The sequence below is a fragment of the Eimeria acervulina genome, genomic scaffold (genome assembly GCF_000499425.1).
Source record: "Eimeria acervulina Houghton genomic scaffold, Eah_scaff413, whole genome shotgun sequence".
Taxonomy (NCBI): Eukaryota; Apicomplexa; class Conoidasida; order Eucoccidiorida; family Eimeriidae; genus Eimeria; species Eimeria acervulina.
The window spans coordinates 1,736-23,864 of record NW_013549822.1 but is presented as its reverse complement, the minus strand read 5'-3'; the positions used below and the strand labels follow the sequence as shown (position 1 = coordinate 23,864).

Below are 22,129 nucleotides of genomic sequence, written 5' to 3'. Positions count from 1 at the left end.
GATGTAGACGTATTTCTTCTGGGCTGCACGCCAAACCCTAAACCCTAAACCCTAAACCCTAAACCCTAAACCCTAAACCCTAAACCCTAAACCCTGTCCCCAGTTGTTTGTTTGGGAGGTGTATTTGGTGAATGCATGCAAAATGAAGAGACGAAAAAAATTAAAAGAAGAAGAGAGAAAGTAGAGGCAGACAAAGAAGAAGCAGATAAAAGAATAAGAAACAAACAAACAAATAATATAAATAAATATAAATAAATAAATATAAATAAATATAAATAAATATAAATAAATAAAGAGAAGGAGAGGCATTACCTGCTGCCCATAGAGTGTGGTTGTGCAGAAAGGAGACAGTACGAACTGTCTCCTTCACCTACAAACCAAAACAAATAAACATAATAAATATATTATATCAATAGACAGATAAATAAATAAATTAATATACATATATATATACAGCTATATATAATATATATTTATATATATATATATACTTATATATATATATACGGCAAACATACAGAGAAAAACAAAGAAGCAGACATAAAAAGATAAATAAAAAGAGAGAGACAAGGAGAGACAGAGAGAGATAAAGAGAGACAGATAAAGAGAGACAAATAAAGAGAGACAAATAAAGAGAGACAAAGAGAGATAAAGAGAGACAGATAAAGAGATAAAGAGAGACAAAGACAGACAAAGAGAGATAAAGAGAGATAAAGAGAGATAAAGAGAGAGAAAAAAGACGAAGAGACAAAGCAGCGCGGCGTCTTCCCACATTTATATTTACAATACGCATTCTATTTATTTATTTATTTATTTATTTATTTATTTATTTATTTATTTATTTATTTATTTCTTACATTGATGTCTGTTAATGCATGCATGTCTTCTCTATTTATCAGACTCAGCCTCCCTTTCTGTCCTCCCAGCAATAAATATCGGCCGTCTCGGCTGCAAGAGATTGAGTAGGGGCCGTAGGATAAGTTTAAACGAAACGCCTATAAATAAATAAATAAATTAATTAATTAATTAATTAATTAGTTAATTAATTAATAATAAATAATAAATAGAGTATAAAGAAAATGATTAATAAGGATATACATAATGCAAGAGATTGAGTAGGGGCCGTAGGATAAGTTTAAACGAAAAGCCTATAAATAAATAAATTAATTAATTAATTAATTAATTAATTAGTTAATTAGTTAATTTAGTTAATTAGTTAATTATATTGATTAATTAATAAGCAGATTATAAATAAATAATTAAACGCGAACATATACACTGTAAGGAATACATAAATAAGTGTATATATATATATATTATATATTTTATGTAAATATAAATATATATATATATTTATTTATTTATTTAGAGATGATGTATTTTATATTACGTATTAGATGTTAGATATAGTATTTATTATACATTATCTTATCAAATTATATATAATTTATATATAATATATATAAAATATAACAAATATTATATATATGTTAAATTATATATATATTTATATTATATATATGCTTTGTATAAACACAAAAGATAAAGGAGGAGGCGAACAAAGAAGAGACAGCGAAATCTTAAAATAAATATACTTAAGAAGAGAGCAACAAAAATAATAATAATAAAATATTAAAAGGAGACAGAGCATAAACAAAAAGAGACAGATATTTATAACTGCAACAACAACCCCTCAAACTTCCACACAAACCACATTAGGGTTTAGGGTTTAGGGTTTAGGGTTTAGGGTTTAGGGTTTAGGGTTTAGGGTTTAGGGTTTACCTTTTTACGAATCTCTTCGCTAACATTTTTAAGGATATCTTCCTGACGAAATTTATAAACCTTTTCCAAGCCCTCTGCTTCAATATAACTAAATAAATAAATAAAGACAATAAATAAATAAATAAAAACTATAAATAAAGAGAGACAGATCAATTGAAATAAACAAGAAGAGACAGATAAAAGGAGACAAATTAAACAGAGACAGAAGGAGAGACAAAACAAACAAAGAAAAAAAATTAAAGACACTGCAGATACACCCCGCTAACGAAAGAATTAAAAAGGTATAGATGCAACTGCCTAGCTGCTGCTGCTGCTGCTGCTGCTGTTGCTGCTGCTGCCCAAGTGCTCTGCTGCAACAATTGCTGCTCTTGCTGCTGTTGCCGCTGCTGCAGCTGCTTCTGCAGTAGCTTCTGCTGCTGTTCTAGCTGCTGCTGCTGCTAGCTACTATTCCTGCTGCTGCAGCTCCTGCTGCTCTAGCTGCCGTTGCTGCTGCTGCTGCTGCTGCTGCAGCTGCTGCTTACCCTCCTTGCTCTTCAAATAGAGAGGAGACAGCTGCAGCACTTTCTTTTGTTTTTGCTGCCAGCGTCTTGTGTTGTTTTATTATTGCCCGAGACCGCTTGGATGTCCGCGACTGAAACACCAAACCCTAAACCCTAAACCCTAAACCCTAAACCCTAATCCCCAAACCGTAAACCTCACACCCTGAGCCCTTAACCCTTAACCTTTAACCTAAATCCTAAACCCTAAACCCTAAACCCTTAAGTGTGAAGGTGCAAATCAACACAATCTGCAGTCTGCGGTGTACGTGCAGCTCTGTTGGTGCACTGTGGGGTGGAGGGTTTATTAGAGAGACTGGCAGTTAGGGTTTAGGGTTTAGGGTTTAGGGTTTAAGGTGTACAGTTGTTTAGTGTTTACGTTTGGTTTGCCCTATGAATTCAATGTTAAGGGTTTAGGGTTTAGGTTTGCGGGGGTTTAGGGTTTAGGGCTGCTGAGCGTTTAGGGTTTCGAGTCATTTAGGGTTTCTAAGAGCATCAGTTTCCGAGGGTTTAGGGTTTAGGGTTTAGGGTTTATGGTGGTTTAGGGTTTAGGTTTAAGGTTCAGGGTTTCTGAGGGTTTAGGAATTAGCGTTTCCGATTGCTCAAGGATTAGGGTTTCCGAAGATTTAGGGTTTAGGGTTCGTGAGGGTTTAGGGTTTAGGGTTTAGGGCTTGTGAGGGTTTAGGGTTTAGGGTTTAGGGTTTACTAACTTGCGGGTCTTCTATAGGCAATTGGCTTTGCTTAGCTCCCGGCGTTTCTCTCGCCGGGGGCCCCTGGGGGCCCCTCATCTTAATGTGCAGTTTGTAATGTGCAGCTGTAGGTAGCTGTATAGCTAGTTGTTGGCTAGCTGGCTAGCTAGCTAGCTAGTTATTGGCTAGCTAGCTAGCTAATGAAAGGAAGAAGAAGATTAGAAACTGCAGCAGAAGGCGCTGGTGTATGTACAGCTGCTGGTGTTGCTGCTGAAGAAGATAAGAAGAAGGCAATGAGGGAAAGTAAGAAATTAAAAATAAAAAGTATTTAAATACATTTTAAATGAGAAAAAAAACAAAATAATATCTTTCAGCTGCATGTTTATATATATGAGGGGCCCCCCATACAGCCCCATGCGCATGCATGTAGCATATACACCCGAAATGTGAATTTTTTGAATTTTTAAATAGGCTTATAACCCCTCAAACGATTTATTTTTGTTTTTTTTATTATTATTTTCGGGTTTTATTCTTTTTTATCCGCATTTTAATATACTTTTCACCCCATGCAGCACTCAAACAAAGACTTAGAAGCCGCTGGGCATTACCGCCCGCTGACAGAAGAAAACAGCAAAAAAGAAATTCATGCGGAGGCCGAAGCAATAAATAAAATCAAACATCAAACAGTAAACCCTAAACCCTAAACCCTAAACCCTAAATCCTAAACCCTTATTGCTATAAGCCCTTAGCAATAGTAAGCCCTAAACAGAACTAGAAAAAAAGCAAATAGAAATTCAGGCGGAGACCGAAGCAATAAATATAATCAAACATCAAACCCTAAACCCTAAACCCTAAACCCTTAGAGCTGTAAACCCTAAACAAGAATAAACCCTAAACCCTAAACAGCCGATGAAACCCTCGAGTTAATGCAAAAAGAAATTCAGGCAAAACAAATTCCACAGCAGCAGCCGCTAAACCCTAAACCCTAAACCCTAGCAAACCCTAAACCCTTTATATATATATATATATACATATAATCTGAGGTGTATGTACAGCTGGATGCAAACTATTAATAATTCATATCTTGCGGTGTACGTGCACTTTTCAGTTTGTTTTTTTTTTTGTTTTTGTTTCTGCAGCCTCCGCAACAGCGGAAACCAATTCGCAGCACGAAGAAGAGAGCCGATATACAGGCTTCAATTAGAGAGAGAGCGGATGTAAGCAACGCAAACCCTAAACCCTAAACCCTCAAACGCACAAATCATCAACGTCGCGCCAAGGCGGCAGTCAAACCAAGAGAAACCCTGCGCTCGAGGGTTTAGGGTTTAGGGTTTAGGGTTTAGAGTTTAGGGTTTGGTCCTTTTGGGCCCTAGGGTTTAGGGTTTTAGGGTTTAGGGTTTAGAATTTAGGGCGGTAGGGTTTAGGGTTTATATCTTCCTTTAGGGTTAAGGGTTTAGGATTTGTCTCCGTTTTAGGATTTAATTAGGGTTTGCTTTCTTCTTTAGGGTTCAGGGTCTAGGGTTTAGGGTGCTCTCTTTAGGGTTTAGGGTTTAGGGTTTAGGGTTTAGGGCTTGTTGATTTCTTTCTGTGGATTCAGAGACCAGTTCCAGCAGGATGTGTCTGGGCAATTTGCGTGGGGGCGGAAGTCGTGAGGATGCAAACCCTAAACCCTAAACCCTAAACCCTAATCCTTAAACCCTAAACCCTAATCCTTAAACCCTAAACCACCCTAAACCTTAATTGATTCGAGTTGCGGAGTCTTCCTTGGGGGAGGAAAGAAAAGGGTTGAGCCTCTAGGGTTTAGTGGTTAGGGTTTAGGGTTTTACGATTTATTTAATTTATTTATTTATTTATTTTTGTTTATTTTATTTTTTATTTTTGTTTTTTCAGCTGTTCCCAGAATTGCTGAAGGCAGCGCGCCGCCCTGAAGTAATTCGGCCGACGTTTCTCAGGTTGGTGGTTTGTTTCAAGGGTTTAGGGTTTAGGGTTTAGGGTTAGAGTTTAGGGTTTACGCTGGGGTGGCTAGGGTTTATGGCTTAGCTTTCAAGGGTTTAGGGTTTACGGAATAGGGTTTAGGGTTTAGGGTTTAGGGTTTTGGGTTGGGCGAGCAGAAATGGTATGCAAGCACAGTAATCGAACACGCACGAGAAGGGTTTAGGGTTTAGGGTTTAGGGTTTAGAAGGGTTTAGGGTTTAGAAGGGTTTAGGGTTTATTACAATCGAGTTCTTAAGGTGTGCCTACACCTTGGCGACGCCTCTTATTCATTTTAGGGTTTAGGGTTTAGGGTTTAGGGTTTAGGGTTTAGGGTTTAGGGTTTTGTTGTTTTCCTGCAGCGTAGAGAATACATACAGTGAAGTTCTTTTCTGCAAATGTTTTATTAAAAGAAAAACAGTATTCATCTTCCGCTTCGGTAAACCCTAAACCCTAAACCCTAAACCCTAAACCCTTGAAGGTTTCAGGCCTTACACTGCCTTGTGTCAGCGGCGCCAGAACCAGCAGCAAGAGTATCTTTAAACAGCAGCAGCACGATCAGCAGCAGCACGATCAGCAGCAGCAGCAGCAGCTGAACTGCAACTCCAGCAACAGCAGCAGCAACAGCAGCAGCAGCAACAGCTCGAAGCAGCAGCACCAACAGCTCCATTGGCAGCAAGAACAGCAACAGCAGCAGCAGCAGCAGCAATAGCAGCAGCAACAGCAACAGCAGCAGCAGCAGCAGCAGCAGCAGATTCGAATTAGTGTTTGTTTGTTGTGGGGTGTTTAGGGTGTATTGTGGCTTGGGATGTCGACGGAGACGAGCAGAAGGTCAGCGTCTTTGATTTTTATTTATTTCTTTTTTACTGTTCTTCATTTATTTATTTGTTTATTTATTTATTTATTTATTTATTATTTGTTTATTTGTTTATTTATTTATTTGCTCGGTTGTTTGTTTGCTGCAATTGTTTGTTTGTTTAGTTTTGCTGGTTGTTATTTTTTTCTTCTCTTTCTCATTCCTGTCCTCTTAGGGTTTAGGGTTTAGGGTTTAGGGTTTAGGGTTTAGGGTTTATATTGCATTTATTTGGTTGTGGATGTTGCTATCGAGATGAATACTGCGAGCGTCTGCTTGTTTATTTATTTATTTATTTATTGTTTATTAATTACACAATATTTATATCGTATTTGCTGTCGCTTCTTTCTTCATTTGTTTATTTACACACATGAATATATATATATATATATATATATATAATTTGTATATATATATAGCTAAATGTTTTGATAATAAATAAAATAGCATTTATATTGATTTATTTAATAGATTTAAACTGATTTATTATTAAAGAATTGAATAATAAATATATTTAATTATATATTGTTTGTTTATTTATTTATGTTGTAGGCTTTAGTAGGGTTTCTACAGCCGTATTTAAAAGAGGCTTTGGGTTTAAATAAAGAAGAAGATAATATGTCTTATGTTTGGGGGGACAGAGCAATAATAAAAGGAGACAGTATACACCTCGTTACTACAAATGTGTTTGAATGTCTTGCTTATTCATATGCATTTGCACAGGTATTATAAGGGTTTCTAAACCCTAAACCCTAAACCCTAAACCCTAATCAATCCTATTCACATGTCTCTACTCAGACCTAGGACAAAACCCTAATTTTAAACCCTAAACCCTTAACCCTAAACCCTAAACACCTTTATCAATAATAGAATATTATTATAAACCCTAAACCCTAAACATCCTTATCAATAATAGCAAACCCTAAACAACGCTAAACCCTAAACCCTAACCACCTTTATCAATAATAGAAAACCCTAAACAACCCTAAACCCTTCAGCACCCGAAGGGAAGGAGACAGCAGCAAACAGAGGAGACAGTGATAATCAAAGAGAGAGAGCAAGACAGCTGGATGTAGAGTAGAGGCTGCTGCAGCAAAAAAGCAAAGGAGACAGCAATATGTACAAGGAGACAGACAGAATAATCTTTGTCTCCTTTTCTTTTTGTTGTTTTTTCTTTTAGAGCGTCAAATTAGCCTTCTTCGAAACCCTCGTCGATGCAGACATAGAGCGAACCAAAATGATACCCGGTACTAATTGCTGCTGCTGCTGCTGCTGTTGTTGTTGCTGCTGCTGCTGCTGTTGCTGCTGCTGCTGCTGCTGTTGCTGTTTTGTTTGTCTCTTTTTTCACGTTTGTTTTCTTTGTTTGCTTCTTGTGCTGCTGCTCCTTCTTCTTCTCGTTGCATATGTGCTGCTTTTGCAACCCACTGTCTCTGCTGCTGCGGTTCCTGCTGCTGCTGCTGCTGCTGCTGCTGCTGCTGCTGCTCCCCTCGCCTCCTCTGTTTCCCCTACACCTACACCTACTGCTGCTGCTGCTGCTGCTGCTGCTGCTGCTGCTGCTGCTGCTGCTGCTGCAGAGAGTTTGGCGCGTACTGGAAATATTCAATCGACGCGCGAAGACATCGGACGGCGAATCGGCGAATTATTTGTAAATAGATTTTACATCAACTTGCACACTGACATCTTGGATACACCCGGTAATATTCTTATACCCTACTTAATAATATATATATGTATGCATATTATATATATACATATATATATGTATAGATGTATATATATATACATATAGATAGATGTATATATATATAGATCTGTATATATATATATATATTATTATATGCAGAGTCTTCAGTCTCCAGCAGTTTGTAGCACGCTTTGTGGGGTTTGTCATTTGCTGCGCAAACCCAACAGCAGCAGCAGCAACAGCAGCAGCAGCAGCAGCACCACCACCACCACCACCTGAAATCGTGTATTGGGAGTTGAACTGCTGCTGCTTCCAACAGCAGCAGCAGCAGCAGCAGCAGCAGCAGCAATAAGTACTAACTATAGGCATTCATTTTTCTTTGTTTTTCAGATATATTCTGGGATAACGATGACTTCGCTGACCACTACGACAATTGTCGGCGATATTTAGAAATACCGAAACGCGTTGAAATTCTCAATCAGAGGTAAAACCTGCAAATGCGCGTCTTGAGGTGTACGTACACCTCAGCAGCAGCAGCAGCAGCAGCAGAAGCAGAAGCGTTGACACGTCTGGAATCTGCTGCTCCTCCTCTTGTGCTATTTCTACTCAGATTAGATATTATTAAGGATCTGTACGATATGCTCAACAACGAACTCACCATTCAGGTAGGCTGCCACTCTGTAAGGATAAAGAACCAGCAGCAGCAGCAGCAGCAGCAGCAGCAGCAACAGCAACTACAGCAACAGCAGCAGCAACAGCAGCTACTGCAGCACAGCAGCAGCCACAGCAGCTACTACAGCAACAGCACCCGCAGGAGCAGCAGCAGTAACGCAAGCAGCAGCAGCAAGAGCAGCAGCAACAGCAGCAGCAGCAGCAGCTAGAGGCTAGCGGCTAGCTAAGATGAAGAGGCTGCAGTGTTTGGTGAGGAGAAATGTTTGTTTATGTTCAATATTTGTTCTATTTGTTTTATTTGTTTTGTTTGTTTTGTTTGTTTTTCACAGCACGGCTACAAACTAGAGTGGATTGTGATATATTTAATTTGCATCGAAGTGCTGATTGATGTCGTTTGGAATATCCTCATCAAGGACGTCTTAAAATGGGTCTGATAAACCCTAAACCCTAAACCCTAAACCCTAAACCACCGCTTCCTCAGGACAGGGCGCGAACAGCGGCCTCTGCTTTGATGGCTTCGACTGAAGTTTGAAGGGTTTAGAGTATAAATGAATATATGAATAAAGAAAGAAGCGGGAGCAAGAAAGACAAACAAACAACAAAAAAGATAAACTTACTTGCAGGGGCTAACTGAGCTAAGATGCGAGCGACGTTAGAGTGCAGAGCCTCTTTTATCATTTCTCCTTCTGCCTTAGGAAATTAAAAAAAAATTTTAATATTTCTTTTTTTGTATTGAAGCTGCAAACAAACAAACCCGCAAAAGCTTCATCTGCAACTGCAATATCTTCATCCTCTCCTGAATAACGCGCACGTGAGCAGCAGCAGCAGCAATAACATCATCATTATCAGCAGCAGCAACAACAGCAGCAGCAACAGCAGCAGCAGCAGCAGGAGTCGCCACTGCTGCTGCTGCTGCTGCTGCTGCTAGTGAGTGGCTAACCAGGCGTTCCGTTGCATCTCTTTTCTTTTGCATTTCGCTGACGATTTCGTCCACTGTGGGGTATCTGAAGAACCCAGAGTTTATGAGCAGCAACAGCAACAGCAGCAGCAGCAACAACATCAACAGCAGCAGCAGCAGCAGCAAGAAGAAGAAGCAGCAGGAACAGCGCAGCAGCTGCTGCTGCAGCGCAGCACAAGGCGCTTACGGTTTCTCAGCTTGCGTGATTTTTACGTTCAGCTGTTTCTCTGTCGTGAGGCCGAATTTTGTTTCTGCGGTTTTAAATATATGCAATGACGTTTGTTGTTTGCATTTGGGGTTTGTTGAGTTGAACGTACGCTGTTTAGCTGCTGCTGCAGCAGCTGCTGCGGCTGCTGCTGTTGCTGTTGCAGCAGAAGAAGCAGCAGATGAGCTGGTAAGCTGCAGGAAAGACGAGGGGGATCTCCTCTCCTGCTTTCGGTTAAATCAAGAGATACAGCTGAGGGTTTATTTGTAGCTAGAGAGCCTAACGTACATGCAGCATCGGCTGTTTATTTTGCTTTATTTTCTCTTCTTGTTTGAAGGCAAGAGGCGTGGGGGTGTATGCAGCAGGTGCAGTTGCTGCTGCTATTCCTGCTGCTGCTGCAGCGCTTTGCTTCAGGGCTTGCTTCACAGCCTTGATGGTTTAGGAGGTAAGAGATTTGCTTTTATGTTGTCTCTCTGCCTCTGTTTTCAAGTTGTTCGCTCTTTTATATAACGCACCGCCTTGTCTACTAGGAAGGGGTTCAACTGAAGTTGAATATTTTCTTCTAAGCCTGAAAGCGCATGCATATCCATCAAAGAAGCAGCAACTCTGCTTCCTTGCAAGCCCCAAGTGAGGGGCGGCGTTATTTGTCTCTCTTTTCACCTGCAACTGTTATTTGAGTTAGCTGGCCGAACTCCATCATTGCCTGGTCAAACATCTGCAAAGAGTTAGGGTTTAGTTAGGGTTTAGGGTTTAGGGTTTAGGGTTTTTTACCTTCGTTTCCTCGTCTGCTCGCAGTTGCTCAATCTCATCCTATTTCAGCATTACGCCGCATTTGTTTTTGCTTTATTTTTTATTTTTATTTGCATACCATCTTCTCCTTTATTTGAGGGTCTGGTTCGTTAACTTCTGTCAGCTGCAGCAGGGGGGAAAGAAGAAAATTACAACAGTTATATAATGTTGCTCTGTTTCAGCACAAGCACTTGAACACAACAGCAAATAAACAAACAAAATGCAAACATGCTCAAACGCACCTGCAGCTTAACTGCTGGAGGAGGCGCGAGAGCGGCAGCCATTATATCGCCAACTATTTTATTTTCAGAGCGAACGGTTTCTCCGGTTTGCAAAAACGAAGAAAAACTCCGAAGAGGGCCGTTTCCCCTCATGTGAGAAACTGAAGGAGAACGAAAGGCCCTAGAATCCGCGCTGCAAAGGGTTTAGGGTTTAGGGTTTAGGGTTTCTACACGATGACGGACCTGTCGTTCATCTGCTGGAATCTGGCCGCAGCTCCTCCTCCTGTTGTTTCCTCGCCGACCCGGGGCAGCATTGCCCCTCTTATAGCGCCTTGAAGGATGTCAGGGTTGTTGAATATGCTCATAGCCTAACAAATAAAGTAAGTGATATAATAATCGCTGGCAGAGGTGCAATTGCAATCATCGAAACGAGCACCACCTACCCTCTCCACTGCTGCAGAAATTTGCGTCTGTGCATTGTCCAGCTGGGTGTTGTATTCATCTTCTAGTTTCGCCATCAGCCCCTTAATTCGGTTCATTCACCGGCAAAATGTAATATGCAGAAACGCTTAAAAGTAGAAAAGCAGAAGAAATAATAATATCGAACCTCTTCGAGTTCGAGCCGGGACCTCTCCAGCAGAAGGACTTCAGCGGTAACTTGTGGCAAAGGCTGGAAATGCGCTCATAATTTTGGTAATAATAATGATAATGATGATGATAATGGTGATGATAATGATGATCATAGTGCAAAATCAACCGCAGATTCCTGAAATACGCGGTACAGAGGCAGGAGTCTTACGTCGTCTGGTGGGGAGAGTTTGACTTCAATGGAAGGCAAAGTTTGCGCATTTTGACGAAATTTAATTGGCCAGGAATTCTAAAAAAGAAATGGTGATCGAGGAGAGGTTTTATTGCTGGTTTCCGCTAGCCTTCCTACCGCTTTCAGTCCAACAGTCGGCCGCACAGTCAACAGAAATGCAATCCCGATGAACTCCGCAACTTGACGTAGGTATAAATGCCTATGCATTTTCGGAAAAATTTAAAGTGATTTATCCATTTTCATTCCGTAACCAGCCGCATTCTGATGCTCCATACCTCTACTTCCCCTTCTGAATTTAAACAACTCGATAAAGAAAGCTGCCGATACAGCCGAGATGAAACCTATCACCAGTGCACTATCCGTTGAATTGAACGAACGTTCGTGAGGTTTTGCAAACTACGAAAATTAATCCTTTATACGGAAACTTTTTCGAATTGTTTTGGTGATTTCGGCTCTGCTTTCATATGCAGACTCTGTTGATTCAACAGAGCTGAAACTGCTCCACGCTACAATGCTGTCGGCCTGTTTATTTCAATTGAACAACAGGAAGTAAAGCGAAATAAGCATTTCTGCTCTATTAAAGATAAGTTTTTCTTCTTTGATTTATGGCGGTGGATTCCGCACAACACGCTTCTTTTTCCTTGCTAAATTGCCTGATGGCATTTAGTTGCCTTCTTTTTCAGCTAAACTGAACAAATTCACTTTGACTGAACAAAACTCTTCTTTTACTCAACTTGGGTTTTGTTTTTTCGTCTTTTTCAGTGCAACTGGTTATTAATTTGTTCCATAGAAAACAGCGGACCGCCTCGTACTTAATGCGAGTGCGGAGGAGCTATTAGTCTGTCTGTGGGTATATTTGGGTTTAAATAACTAATTTTTAAGTATTTGTCTTTATTTATTTGTTTTATTAAATTTATTTTCCGCTTAATTTGCTTATTCAGCTTCCTCCCAGCCTGCTGGCCTCGGCGGGCCTCTCGAGCGAGGCATCGATATGCGAGCATGGCACCCGACACCTGCCTATACACCTAACGGCTAATTCTGTTCTTATTTATTTCTCTTTGTATTTCTTTTTTCATTTCTATATTTAAATTTACACAAAGTAAGCTAAGCAACCCCTCTGACGCTGGGGCCTCAAACCCCCTCTACGCGTCTGTCGGCTGTGGGGCCCCCTGCTGCAATCTACCGGCTCAGCAGCTCCTCGCCCATTGCTTTTACTTCATATTAAGTTGCTTATTTCTCTATTTGTTATTATCTGCAGCACTTGCTGCAGTATCTGCTGCTCCCCTATTCAGCTGTCACGATGGGCCCCCTAGACAGCTTTCCTCTTCTATAAGCATGAAGGGGGCCCCTCTAGCAACACTGCCTCCTCATGGGGGCCCCTGCTTGTTGTTTGTTAAGATCGAGCGATAAACATCTGTTTCTGTCTCCTCTACTTCTCATTCTCTTGGTTTCTATGTGTCTGGTGCTGCAGCAAGATGGGGGTGGGACCCCGCCTGCAGCAGCAGCAGCAGCAGCAGCAGCAGCAGCTGCGGCAGCACTGGAGTTTGCTGTTCTTGCCCCTCTTTTTTCTGCTGCTGCTTTGCTGCATGCAGGAGGCCCTGTGTGAATGTTTGCTGCTGCGTTTCTCTGTCTCTCCTGTCTCATCTCGCAGCAGCAAAAGCTGTGCCTTTGCTGCTGCAGCGGGGCCCCCTTGGCGGCGTTTCTCTCTTCCTGCTGCAGCTGCCTGCCAGCAAGGGGGCCCCTCAACTGAAGCAGACATTAATAAAGAAGATAAAAATAAGAGTGTATATACAGCCCGCGCATCCGAACAACAGGGGGCCCCCATCAAGGGGGCCCCCAAGTGGCAGCCGTATCCTTTTCAAGAAGTAGAAAAACGCTGGTTGAAGTACTATGCAAATAATTGCAGCGAATTCTCTCCTCCTCTTCCCTCACAACATAATCCAAACACTATTGAAACATACTGCAGCAGCAGCAGCAGCAGCAGCAGAAGCGATACCAGCAGCAGCAACAGCAATAGCAACGACAGCAGCAGCAGCAGCAGCAGCGACAGCAGCAGCAGCGACAGCAGCAGCAGCAGCAGCATTAGGGATCCATCAGGGGTTGGTAAGTACTACGTTTTATCGATGATTCCTTATCCTTCGGGAAGTGGTTTGCATATGGGGCACTGCTATACATACACCCTAGCAGATGTAGCAGCACGGTTTCAGCGTTTGCTGCTGCGAGCTGCACTACATAAAGAAAGGAGGGAAAGAAGAGAAACAAAACAACAACTCACAAAGAGCAGCAGCAGCAGCAGCAGCGACACCAGCAGCAGCAGCAGCATTAGCAGCAGCAGTAGCAGCAGCGGGAAGGAGAAGCGAAACGCGCAGCAACAACAGCAGCAACAACTGCAACACCCACCACACCCACAGCAGCAGCAGCAGCAGCAGCAGCAACAGCAACAAGAGAAGCCGCTGCAGCCTGACGTGCTGCACTGTATGGGCTGGGACTCCTTTGGTCTCCCAGCGGAGCAGCACGCGAGGGAGCGAGGAGAGCCTCCTTCGATATCTGTTGCAGCAAACATAAAAGCATTTAAGCAGCAGCTGCAGCAGCTCGGCATCAGTGCCGATTGGAGACGAGAAATCAATACTTGCTGCCCGACCTTCTTCAAATGGACTCAGTGGAGTTTCTTACAAATGTTTAAAAGGGGGCTCGCCTATCAAACAAATGCATACGTCAACTGGTGCCCCGCACTCGGTCAGTCGAGGGTCTAGGGTTTAGGGTTTAGGGTTTAGGGTTTAGGCTTTATCCTTTAAGCTTGTTGGTATCGCATTTTCTCCCTAAATGGGCGTGGCATTTCAGTTCTTTCTGTGTCTGTGGTTTAGAGGTTAGGGTTTAGGGTTTAGGGTTTAGGGTTTGCATGCAGGTACGGTGTTAGCGGATGAGGAATTGACTGCTGAGGGTTTGAGCGAGCGAGGGGGTTTCCCAGTAGAGCGTCGTCTGCTGCAGCAGTGGCATCTAAGGCTTGGGGTGTACGTTGAGCGTTTGTTTGAAGGATTAAAAGAAATAGACTGGCCTACAGATGTCTTACAAATGCAGAGGCATTGGTTGGGGCGTACGGTGTATACGCAGCTGCCTCTAGCGCTAGTAAATGAGGGTTTAGGGTTTCCTAGCGAGGGTTTAGGGTTTAGAACAGAAGCCCCGCAAACCCTAAACGCCTTGCTGCTTCAACCTGAACAACTCTGCTGCTGCACCGCTGTCGCCATACACCCCCTAAACCCTTTTGCTGCTGCTTTATGTCGTAGAGACGCAGAAGTAGCTCTGCTTCAAGAATATATCAAACAAAATAAACGCAAAAACGAGGAAAGACAGATGCTTGGCTGCAGCAGCAGCAGCAACAGCAGCAGCAACAGCAGCAACGCAAACAGCAGCACTAGTACCACCACCACCAGCAGCAACAATAGCAGCAGCAGCAGCGGCAGCAACAGCAACAGCAACAGCAGCACGCAGGGCCTAAAGGGGTTCTTCACTGGGGTGTACGTACACCACCCTGTAACGCGTGCGAAGATGCCGGTAGTGGTAACAGACGCAATCGAGCAGCTGCAGGAGTTTGGCTATCAGCTAACTGCAGCAGATTTGCTGCTGCTAGCTCCGCTGCAACAGCAGTTTGCTGCTCCTCTCGCTGCTGCAGGCCTGGTGCCGCTCTCCCCAACAGCAACAGCAACAGCAACAGCAACAGCAACAGCAACAGCAACAGCAACAGCAACAGCAGAAACAGCTGCAGAGGCAGCAGCGCAAGAAGCTGCAGCAGCAGCAGCAGCAAGAGAGGAAGCTGACAGGTGGCTTGCTGCTAGCAGCAGCAAAAAGGAGATAGTTCGATACAGGCTGAGAGATTGGCTCTTCAGTCGTCAGAGATTCTGGGGGGAGCCGATCCCTGTGCTGCGTCGCTGCAGCAGATGCACGAAAGAAGCAACAAAAGATGCAGCAGCAGCAGCAGCAGCAGCAGCAGCAAGAGGTGCAGCAGCGCAAGAAGCAGCAGCAACAGATGCAGAGACACCTGAAGTGCTGCCCCTTAACGAGGCAGATTTACCTCTAACCCTCCCTCCATTCCGCCCGGAACTCACAGCCAACTACTCAGCAGCAGCAGCAGCAGCAGCTGCTGCTGCTGCTGCTGCTAATGACGCTTCTGCTGCTGGCAGCAGGGAGGCCCTGGAGCCCGTAGCAGCACTCAGCAGGTATAAAGATTGGGTCACCGGCGTCTGTCTCGCATGCAACCCAAAATACACACACAAAGACAAACAAATTAGTAATTCAGCAGTCCCTGGAAGGGCCTCGGGGGGGCCCCCTCAGGGGGCCCCCCAGAGAGAGGAGGGCCCCCCTGAGGGCTCCCTTAGAGTTGAGGGTTCTCCTGGAGGGGCCCCCAGGGGGGCCCCCGTTGGTGAGGGGCCCCCAAAGGGGGTCCCTAATGTTAAGGAGGGGCCCCCTGTGGGGCCCTCTGTTAGTGAGGGGCCCCCTGGGGGCCCCCCTGTTAGTGAGGGGCCCTCTGGGGTGCCCCCCGTTGGTGAAGAGGGGGCCCTTGGGGGGCCCCCTGCTAGTGAGGGGGCCCCTGGGGGGCCCCCTGTTAGTGAAGGGGCCCCTGGGGGGCCCCGTGTTGGTGTTTCTTCAGGTGGGGTTGTGGAGGGGGTCGCCGATTTGAATAGTTTTTTTTGTTATCACCGGGAGACAGCGACAATGCCTCAGTGGGCTGGCAGCAGTTGGTATTACCTTCGATTCATCGATCCCTTTAATGAAGGGGCCCCCGCGGGGGGCCCCCTACTTCGCTATTGGCTTCCTGTTGATCTTTATATTGGAGGAAGAGAGCATGCAGTCACCCACCTCATATATGCAAGGTAAGAAACACAGCTAGCTAGCTAGCTAGCTAGCTAGCTGGCTTGCTTGCTTGGTTGCTTGCTTGTTATCGTTTGGCTAGCTAGCTAGCTAGCTAGCTGGCTTGCTGTCGTTTGGCTAGCTACCTGGCTAGCCAGATGATAGCAGCAGCTCGCCAGCTAGGAGCAGCAGTTAGCTATGCAACAGAATCAGCTAGCCAGCAAGCAGCAGCAGCAGCAGAAGCAACAAACTAAGCAGCAGAAGCAACAGCAGCGGCTAGCTAACCAGGTGCAGCAACTTCTTTGTCTCCTTTCTAATATACCTCGCTGCATTTTGTGTTTTTGTTTATTGTCTCTGCCGTCTTAGTGTTGATGTTGCTGTCGTACATATTATTTATTTTATAATATGTACGTTGTTTGTTTGTTTCTCTTCGCGTTTGCTCTGCCTTTGTTGCTGTATTTACTTCAAACCCTAAACCCTAAACCCTCATACCGGCCTCTGCCGCACACAATTATTATACCTTTTCTTTTAATTTGTTGTCTATTGCTGCTTGTCTTTGTGTTTATTATTTTTGTTTTGTTTGTTTCTGTCTGTCTTTTATTTGATATGTTTCTTTTGTTTTTTCTTTAGGTTTTGTCTGTCTTTGTTTGTCTCCTTTTGCATTTATATTAATCTTTTTATTATTTTGTTTGTTTTTTAATTTTTAATTGTCTCCTTTTTATTTTTATATGAATATCTTTTTGTTTTTTATTTGCCTTTTATTTATTTTTATATCTGTTATTATTTTTTGTTGTTTTTACATATTTTATTGCTATACCACGTTTTTCTTCAATAAATTTATATATATATATATATATATATTGTACTAGGTTAACAGATTATATTAACATACAATATATATATATATATATGCATATATATACATATATATATATATATATTGATAGATTAATTAGTTTATGAATGCATTGAGTGATTGATAATTTTTTGTTTTTGTTGTTTGTTTAGGTTCTGGCATAAGTTTTTAAAAGACATCGGAGTTGTACACGAAGAGGAGCCGTTCAGGTGTCTCCTCACCCCTGGTGTTATATTAGGGGCCCCCCGTCATTTTCTGCTGCGTAGAATTGATACAGGGGCCCCTGTTGATGCTGCAGATGTTCGCCTTGATCCTGCTGCTGCTCCTGCTGCTCTTGCTGCTGCTGCTCCTGCTGCAGCTGCTGCTGCTGCTGGCGGTGAGCCCATTGAGCAGTCTCCGCCAGCAGCAGCTGCAGCAGCAAAAACAGCAACAGCAGCATCAGCACCAGCACTAACAGAACCAGCAACAGCAACAGCAGCAGCTCCTGCTGCTGCTGCTGCTAGCATGCAGAAGACCCCCTGCGGTGTTCACCTGCCTTCTGGCGTTGCTGTTTATAAGGAAGAGATAAACAGCAATTCATCTCTTATAAAACAAATTAATCGAAGGGGCTGGGCCCTCTTCATTCCCAATAAAAACAGCAAAACAACAGCAGCAGCAGAAGCAGCAGCAGCAAAGCCACTTGCTTCAGATATAGCAGCAGCAACAACAGCAACAGCACCAACAGCAGCAGCACCACCAGCAACAGCAGGATCCCCAGCAGCAGCAGCAGCAGCAGGGTCTCCAGCAGCAGCAGCAGCAGGATCCCCAGCAGCAGCAGCAGCAGCAGGATCCCCAGCAGCAGCAGCAGCAGCAGGATCAGCAGCAGCAGCAAAAGGAGGATCAGGAGATGCAGCATTGAAAGATGCATGCAATGAAGGCCGTTATTATTTGCTGCTGAGTGTATATGAGAAGATGTCGAAGTCAAAGAATAACGGTGTGTCTCCTGATATGCTTTTTAAGCTGCACGGTGCCGATGCTCTAAGATTGCATTTGCTGTCTCTAGGCCCTGTCTCCTCTACGAAGGTGTGGGGTTATCAAGGAATTAAAGGCGCACACAGACTGCTGCAAAGACTTTGGAATATGATAACAGCAAACCCCAACAGCAGCAGCAGCAGCAGCAGCAACAGCAGCAGCAGCAACAGCAGTAGGTGCAGTAGCAGTAGCAGCAACGGCGGCAGCACCTGTAACAGCAGCAGCAACAACAATAGCAGCAATAGCAATAGCAACAGCAGCAACAACAATAGCAGCAGCAGCAGCAGCAGCAGCAGCAGCGACTTCGAAGGAGTTGGTGGTGATGGTGTTACTGCTGGTGGGGTTGTTGCAGCACCTATGAGTCGCGGGGAGTTGCTGCTGCTGCTGCCGCTTTTAAAAAGAGTAACTAGCAGCTTAAAACGCATGCAAGTGAATAGGGCTGTTGCTGCTCTTATGGAGGGGACACGATTGCTGCAGCAGCAGCAGCAGCAGCAAGGAGGCTGTCTGTCTGTAAGCAGCGTGCAGGTGCTGCTGCTGCTGCTGCACCCACTCGCCCCCTTTATAACAGAAGAACTCTGGAAGATAACAGCAGCAAAATATCCTTCTTTCTTTTCTTTTGCGAAGGAGACAATTGCTGCAGCAGGGGAGTGGCCGGAGGAGCTGCTGCAGCAGCAGCAGCAGCAGCAGCAGCAGCAAGCAGCAGCAAAGGAGACACAAGATAATGAAAAAGAGACAGAGACTGCATGCGTTCAGGTGTCTGTGCAGATCAACGGGAAGCACAGACTGTCTCTGCAGCTAACAGCGAAGGAGACAGATACACCCCAAAGTCTTATAGCAGCAGCAGCAAAAGCTGCTGCTGTGCAGCAGCGTCTCCAGAGAGAAGCAGCAAATAATCAAACACTCAGCAGCATATTCGCAAAGCCAGAGGCTCGCGTTGTTAACTTCATATTCAAACCTAAACCCTAAACCCTAGACCCTTTATATATATATATATATATATATATTTATAAGGCATACCGCCGCCAGCTGAATGCATGCATGTATACAAATAAACAAAATAAAACAAAAGATAAGAGGCAGAGATATTTTATTTCGTGTTCATTTACTTCTCTATAACTCTATAACAAGCTAAATATCTACAAACAAATTATTTATTTTTTGTTATAAACCTTAAACTCAATATTATGATAGATATTATAGTAAATAATAATGTAGAAAATAAATATAATATATATATTATAATACAATATGCATATATATATAATATTATTTTATTAATATATTATATATATTATGCATTATGCATACAAACGAAAGATACAAACAAAACGCCAAAAGAAAAATTTAAATAAAATAAAAAATCTGCGAGTGGCGAGAGAAAAACGAAATAAATAAATGTTTTATTTAATAATAAATAAATAAATATATAAATATATATATATATATATAGATGTATATATACATATACAATACCTGCAGATACAGAAATACAGCATATATATATGTATATATATACATATATGTATATATGTGTATACACATATATACATATATATATATATATATTATATATATATGCATATATTTCTATGTATGACGTCAGCAACACAAGAAAACAACAAGACAAAGGAACTGTCATGCAGAGAGACAGAAACGGGGGTGTCTAAGAGAAAGAGAAACGCACAATAGACAGCATATAAATGTATATATATATATATATATATAGAGAGAGAGAGAGAGAGAGAAGGAGAGAGACAGAAGGAGACAATAAACAGCTGAGATGTCTGCCTATACACCTCGGTGGCGCAAGGGCAACGGATGAATTGAGAAGAGACAGAAGAAAAACAAAGAGTAAATAAAAAGAAGCTTACACATGTCTTGAAAGAAGTAACAAACAGAAAAGCGAGGAGACAGCAACAAGACAGCAGGAGACAGAAAATATGCGAGACAGCAGCAAAGGAAAGAGACAGACAGACAACAAAGAAGCAGAGAGGGTTTAAATGCTGAAGAGAAGAAGCAGCGCAAATATTATTTAAAGAGACACAAAAACAAACAGAGACAGACAGAGAAGAAAACAGACAAGCAAAACAAATCAATTAAAAAAGTATACAGATAAATCTCAACAACACACCACAACGCACGCTGTCTGTCTCTCTTTCTTTTGCCTCCCTTCTTTCTCAGCCCTCTTCTCGAGAATACCTTCACATTAAATGAGTTAATAAGAAGTTGTAAGTATAGTTGTCTAAAGAAAAACAAAGCCTCAATTGCAAGAACTAGAATAATTATAAATTTGTGTATATTAATGTATACATACACCCTACAGCGTGTGGGAGTGGCATGTGTGTGTTTGTTATGCTTCTAAAGAAGAAGATAAGAAGGTTTTAAACACCTTATTATTTATATTTATTTTGTTTTTTGTTGTTTATTTATTTTATCTGCTGCTGCTGCGCCGCCATTCATCGAATCGCCCGCTCTGGTGTATATGAAGCAGCTGGCTGTCTGCCTCCCGCTGGCAGCAGCCCCTTGCTGTGGTGTCTTGTCTGAGGGTATTTGGGGCGTTTTGAGCTGGAAAAAGTGGGAAAATAACAAAATAATTGAATTGGTTTTTATTTATTTGCTTAATTTTGCTTTTAAACCAAACAATTTCACAAATACCTACGCCGACACCCTGCCAGCGTGCAGCCGCCCCGGCCTCCCTTGGCTTGAGGGCTCAGGTGTCTATACACCTCAGAGCTCCCTAGAAGCAGAAGGACCTCAGAAAAGTATTTAAATTCATTTTTATTCTTTAGTTTGCACAAGAAGGAGAAGAAACAACGGACAGACTACGCAGTCTGAGCAGCAGCAGTCAGCACAAGACCGGCGAGCCGTGGGGAGAGGGTTTCTGCGGTGTCCATACACCTGAATATTCATCATCCTTATATTGCGTGCATCTGCATTCCTAAACAAGTAGACTTAATAACAGCAGTTCACAGGCAGCAACAGCCCCAGCAGCAGCAGCAGCAACAGCAGCAGCAGCAGCAGCAGTCGCCTGCTGCTGCTCGACCCGCCATACCCACGAAGGACCTCTCAATTGGGCCTAAAAGATGCTCTTAGGAAGTCACACACGATCTCTGCTGCTGCTGCTGCAGCAGCTGCTGCTGTTGCTGCTGCTGCAGCAGCAACCTGCAGCAGAAGCTTCGCAGCTTTCTGCAACTAAGGTACGTAGTTAGCAGTGGTTTGTCTCAACTTTCTGTTTGCTGTAGCTGGTTTGTCTTGCTTCTTTTAAAGGCCCAGCTGTCTCCTTCTGTATCCTCAATCTTACGCAGCAACTCTCATATACGTGCATAGCATTATGCAGCATTAACTTCAAAGAAGAAACAAGAAACAAATAGTGTGTTTCTTCTCTTACTTCGGGTGTCTCTGCAGACACTCGCAAAAGATAATACCCCAGCCTTTGTTGCACCCACAAGAAATCTGCATGCTGCACCGCAGCAACACCCTTCACAAGCAGCAGCATCAGTGCTGCAGCAGCAGCAGCAGCAGCCTCAGGCTCAGCAACAGCAGCAGCAGCAGCAGAATTTCTTAAACGCAAAAGCATATCGCAGCAGCCGCCTCTTTAACAGTCGCCAGGTGCGCTGTTATAAACCCCCAAGCAGCAGTAGCAGAAACAGCAGCTGCAGTATTAGCAGGAGCAGCAGCAGCACCCGTACCTCCACCAACAACTGCAGCAGCAGCAGCAGCATCTGGAACAACAGTAGCAGCAAAACCAACAGCCTCAGCAGCAGCAACAACATCAGCAGTGGCAACACCAACAACAGCAACAACAACAGCAGCAGCACGAACAACAACAGCAGCAGCAACAGCACCAGCAGCAGCAGCAGCATGTGTGTATATGTTTTGTTTCTTTTTTCAGGGTAGTGCTGCACGTACACCCCGCATATTATGTACAGGTTTAGGGGTTGTGAGTGCTGCGGGTATTGGAGTAAATTCTTTTTGGGGTAATTTGTTAAAAGGAGTAAATAACGCAGATACAGTGCAGGCATTCGACCCTAAAGATATGGCTTGCACAGGTAAATTACTTCAAATATAAACCTTTGCATGCATGCATGCATATTTTGCATGCATATTTTGCATGCATATTTTGCATGCATGCATTCATATTTTGCATGCGCCTTAGTATATGCATCATGCCTTTAAATCCATGGATGCGAGCTTTTCTAGTTTATGTTTATTTATTTATTTGTTATTTATTTTTTTG

General features: G+C 43.1%; 4 protein-coding genes across 4 annotated transcripts; 3 read left to right on the top strand and 1 right to left on the bottom strand.

Moving 5' to 3' along the window:
* Positions 1-3,573: 3,573 nt before the first annotated feature.
* EAH_00037420 (uncharacterized ACR, YagE family COG1723 domain-containing protein, putative) lies at positions 3,574-5,690 on the top strand (the record flags this gene model as incomplete). Its single annotated transcript, XM_013395526.1, has 6 exons — positions 3,574-3,693; positions 4,147-4,224; positions 4,605-4,655; positions 4,898-4,959; positions 5,119-5,136; positions 5,498-5,690. The coding sequence occupies 6 exons, from the start codon at positions 3,574-3,576 to the stop codon at positions 5,688-5,690; spliced, it is 522 nt and encodes a 173-aa protein (XP_013250980.1).
* A 1,378-nt stretch (positions 5,691-7,068) lies between these two features.
* On the top strand, positions 7,069-8,621 carry EAH_00037410 (hypothetical protein; the record flags this gene model as incomplete). The annotated part of the gene is made up of 5 exons (XM_013395525.1): positions 7,069-7,078; positions 7,406-7,525; positions 7,906-7,999; positions 8,126-8,180; positions 8,517-8,621. The coding sequence occupies 5 exons, from the start codon at positions 7,069-7,071 to the stop codon at positions 8,619-8,621; spliced, it is 384 nt and encodes a 127-aa protein (XP_013250979.1).
* Positions 8,622-10,587: 1,966 nt separating this feature from the next.
* Positions 10,588-11,387, bottom strand: EAH_00037400 (hypothetical protein; the record flags this gene model as incomplete). Its single annotated transcript, XM_013395524.1, has 3 exons — positions 10,588-10,728; positions 10,968-11,030; positions 11,298-11,387. The coding sequence occupies 3 exons, from the start codon at positions 11,385-11,387 to the stop codon at positions 10,588-10,590; spliced, it is 294 nt and encodes a 97-aa protein (XP_013250978.1).
* Positions 11,388-12,655: 1,268 nt separating this feature from the next.
* On the top strand, positions 12,656-18,858 carry EAH_00037390 (leucyl-tRNA synthetase, putative; the record flags this gene model as incomplete). The annotated part of the gene is made up of 4 exons (XM_013395523.1): positions 12,656-13,916; positions 14,086-14,272; positions 14,465-16,048; positions 17,034-18,858. The coding sequence occupies 4 exons, from the start codon at positions 12,656-12,658 to the stop codon at positions 18,856-18,858; spliced, it is 4,857 nt and encodes a 1,618-aa protein (XP_013250977.1).
* Between the last annotated feature and the right edge of the window lie 3,271 nt (positions 18,859-22,129).